General features: G+C 42.2%; 1 protein-coding gene across 1 annotated transcript; it reads left to right on the plus strand.

Annotated features, from left to right (window-relative positions):
• The first annotated feature begins 2,008 nt into the window (after positions 1–2,008).
• Positions 2,009–2,591, plus strand: LOC123245466 (adenylate kinase isoenzyme 6-like). Its single transcript, XM_044674365.1, has one exon. The coding sequence runs from the start codon at positions 2,009–2,011 to the stop codon at positions 2,519–2,521; it is 513 nt and encodes a 170-aa protein (XP_044530300.1). The 3' UTR covers positions 2,522–2,591.
• Positions 2,592–3,829: the final 1,238 nt, after the last annotated feature.

Here is a 3,829-nt window from a genome sequence, read left to right on the forward strand (position 1 = left end):
TAAATGGAAGACTACTAAAACTGCAACTTGAAAACCCATTGGAGTTGTGCCCCAATGGGGCCCATAGGACCTAAGAATCCATCTTGGTAATCTCCTGTTCCTATTCCTGCTCCATTAACACAGCAGCCTGGTTGGCATGGTCCTCCTGCTGCATCAGAAAGGCAATCTACCACTGGACCAGCTTCAGGCTCTCTCCTTCATGGCATAGCTACTGGATCATCTACCTGTATGGTAGGTGGGGTCCCAAATTTGGTGGGTATGGTCCTATTTCCATGGGAAACCAAGTCCTAGTGGTGGTGGTGGCTGCAGGGGGGTAGTTCTGAGAACTGGGCTGCTATCAAGGGAGGAGGAGCTCTAGTCTAGCCTAGCCATCCTAGCCTCTCAGAACTGGCCAATTCAGCACCATGCCTGTTCACTAGGTGTAGTTCTGTAGCAGTGATTCCCAAAGTGGGCACCACTGCCCCCTTGTGGGTGCTGCAGCGATCCAGGGGAGTAGTGATGGCCATAGGTGCATTTATCTTTCCTATTAATTGCTATTAAAATTTTTTAATTAGTTTCCGGGGGTGAAAAGTAATGTTTTTTCTGGAAAGGGGATGGTAGGCCAAAAAAGTTTGGGAACCACTGTTCTGTAATCTTTCCACCAGCTCCTCTTGGCTTCCTTAGAATGGGGATTCATTCTCCACTAGTGTGGCCTATAGCTCTGGGGCTTGCCACTAAAGCTCTTCTTTGGGCTAGTTGGGATCAGTACCAAGATAGTTTTGATAATTACTGCTTTCTAATACAATTTAAAATCTGGTACTACTAAACCTCTTTCCTTTACATTTTTTTCATTCATCCTTTTCTATTCTTGATCTTTTGTTTTTACAAATGAGTCTTTTTATTTTTTTCTAGCTCAATAAGATAATTTTTGGATAATTTGATTGGGATGGCATTGAATTAGTTAGATAACTAGGTAGGATTGTGATTTTAGTTTCATTGGCTCTCCCCATCCATGAAAAAACAATATTTCTCCATTTATTTAGACCTTATTTGTATAAAAAATGTTTTATAATTATGTTCATGTAGTTCCTGGACTTGTTGTGGCAGTATACGAGCAGATATTTTATTTTATCTGTGGTTATTTTAAATGGAGTTTCTCTTTCTCTCTTTCTTGCATGACTTTATTAGTAGTATATAAAAATACTGATGATTAATTTGGGCTTATTTTTTATAATTTTAAATTAAAATGATTAATTATTAAATAGTTATTGAACTATAAGACAATATATATTATATGTGATATGTGATAAGATAAATAATTAGATATTCATTATTAATATTTTTTACTTTTTTAGTTGAATCTCCAGAATTTTCCATATATACCATCATGACATCTGCAAAAGAGATAGTTTTATTACCTCTTTGCCCATTCTGATTCCTTCAAATTCTTTTTCTCCTCTTATTTCTATTGCTAGCATTTCTAATACTATGTTAAATAATACTGGTGATAATGGGAATCATTGTTTCATTCCTGATATTATTGGGAGGGCTCTAGTTTCTCCCCATTACAAATAATACTTATTGATGATTTTAAGAAGCTGTTTCCTGTCGGGAGCTATTAAGAGAAATTAGAATCTCAAGTAGATATTTTTATCTGGACCCCCTCAAAAGATCAATACAGACCAGCAGAGCCGTGTATTGGCTTTTCTTCTTATCAGGTTCAAGATGGAGTGGGCTATCTAAGATAAAGAGCTGAGATTCCTATTTTGATTCCTTTCATAATTCTCATCTTCCTTTAAAATGTATTATAGTCTTATTGAAAAAGCTTTGGGCTCTCAGCAATCCAGCAGGAGGGGGGGCTAACACTGTTCCCCTTTGACCGAGAATACAGATGGCTGGTACAGCCAAGGCCAAACCCTTGGCAGGGCATTTTGCCCAGAATTAAAGTAAAATAATGAGGCTCAAAAAATTGTTTAATAGGTGTGGAGTGGGAGCAGGCGGCTGGGGCGGAGCCGGCGCCACCACGACCATGAGGCTGCCCAACATCCTGCTCACGGGTACACCAGGGGTTGGAAAGACCACACTCGGTAAAGAACTTGCATCAAGAACAATTCTGAAATACGATAATGTGGGTGATTTAGCAAGAGAAGGACAGCTATATGATGGCTTTGATGAAGAATATGAATGTGCCATTTTGGATGAAGACAGAGTAGTTGAGCTAGAAAATAAAATGAAAGGTGGTGGAGTTATCATTGATTACCATGGCTGTGACTTCTTCTCTGAACGATGGTTTCATATAGTTTTCGTGCTTCAAACAGATAATTCTGTATTATATACAAGACTTGAAAAGAGGGGATACAGTGTAAAGAAACTACAGGACAATGTTCAGTGTGAAATTTTCCAAATTCTTTATGAAGAAGCCATGGCCTCCTACAAGCCTGAAGTAGTACACTGGCTGCCCAGCAATGTACCAGAAGAACTAGAGAGTAATTTAGATCAGATAATTAAATGGATTGAGGAGTGGATAAAAGATAATAATTGAACCTTGAGGGGAAAGCATGGATTCTCAAGGCTTTCCACATAATGGTTAAAGATTTTCTTGATGATCTCTCCCTCCCCATGCAGTAGAAATTAAGACAACATACACCAGATTTTACTATCCAAGATTGTGTTGTAGAAGTAACAGGTGGGCAAAATATAAGGTTGATTTATGGCTGAATTATTTTTTTTTCTCCATGAGAAAACTGAAAACCCTGAAATAAATGAATATGGTATTAAAAAAAAATTGTTGGGGGACTTCCGGTTAAGATGGCAGCACAGTAAGGAGCAGCTGCTCGATCTCTCCTGACCAAAGCATACAGAACTCCTCAAGGGGAAATAAAAACGAGTCCAGAGGAACAAAGGAACCCCACAACAGGGTGCAGCATTGAAGGTACGCAGACTCAGGGCATTTCCACCCTATAAAGCAGTGAAACAGCTCTCACTAAAACTGGAGAGGAAGAAGCCCCTCCCCCACCCCCCACACCTAGCACAACACCAAAGCACAAGTGGGAAAACAGGACTGGGGCAACCAGATAATCACCGGCAGCCCCAGGGCTTGTACCTGTGTGCTGCAAGACTAGGGACCACAGGTGGCTGGGGGGAGGGGGGGCGTGCAGGGACTTTCCCCGAGTGTCCACGTGGGTGAAGGCAGTGCCTAGGGCAGGGACAAAGGCCCCTTAAACATGGCCTTTCCCAAGCGCTGAAGGCATCCCCTCAGGTGCGAATAAAGATCTTCAGCCCATGGACTTTCACTACCTTCTGCTGGGGTGAAGGCAGGGCCCTAAGAGCATCTGCGCAGGCAAAGGCAGTGCCCTAGGCTTGAATAACAATCTCTAGCCCAGGCTTGGACCTCCAGTGAGGACCAGGTGCAGACCAGAGCGTGGAAGCAGCCCCAGAGGCTGCTGAAGGAACCTCCAGCAGAGGGGCAGACCGGGAACTACCAGGAGACCTGACCCCAAGGACAAGGAGACCCCGGAGCCCCCCGGAGCTTGCAAGGCCCAGGCAGACCCTGAGTGCAAAGACAAAGCTGAAAAGGGGCGGGGCTAACAATGGCCAGCAATAAGGAAGTCCAGAAGAAAAAGACCATCAAGAGAAACTCTGGAACACTGGACAACTTCTACACAGAGAAAATCCAGACAACAGAGGAGGGAAAACAAAAATCCAAACCTCCCCCAAAAAATGAAAGCTGGTCACAAGCTATGGAAGAGTTTAAAAATGAAATGCTAAGGAAGATGGAAGAAATCTGGCAAGAAAATAACAGTTTAAAAGGCAGAATTTCGCAATTGGAAAGTGAGACAAGACAACTGAA

The sequence above is a fragment of the Gracilinanus agilis genome, chromosome 4, assembly GCF_016433145.1.
Source record: "Gracilinanus agilis isolate LMUSP501 chromosome 4, AgileGrace, whole genome shotgun sequence".
Lineage (NCBI taxonomy): Eukaryota > Metazoa > Chordata > Mammalia > Didelphimorphia > Didelphidae > Gracilinanus > Gracilinanus agilis.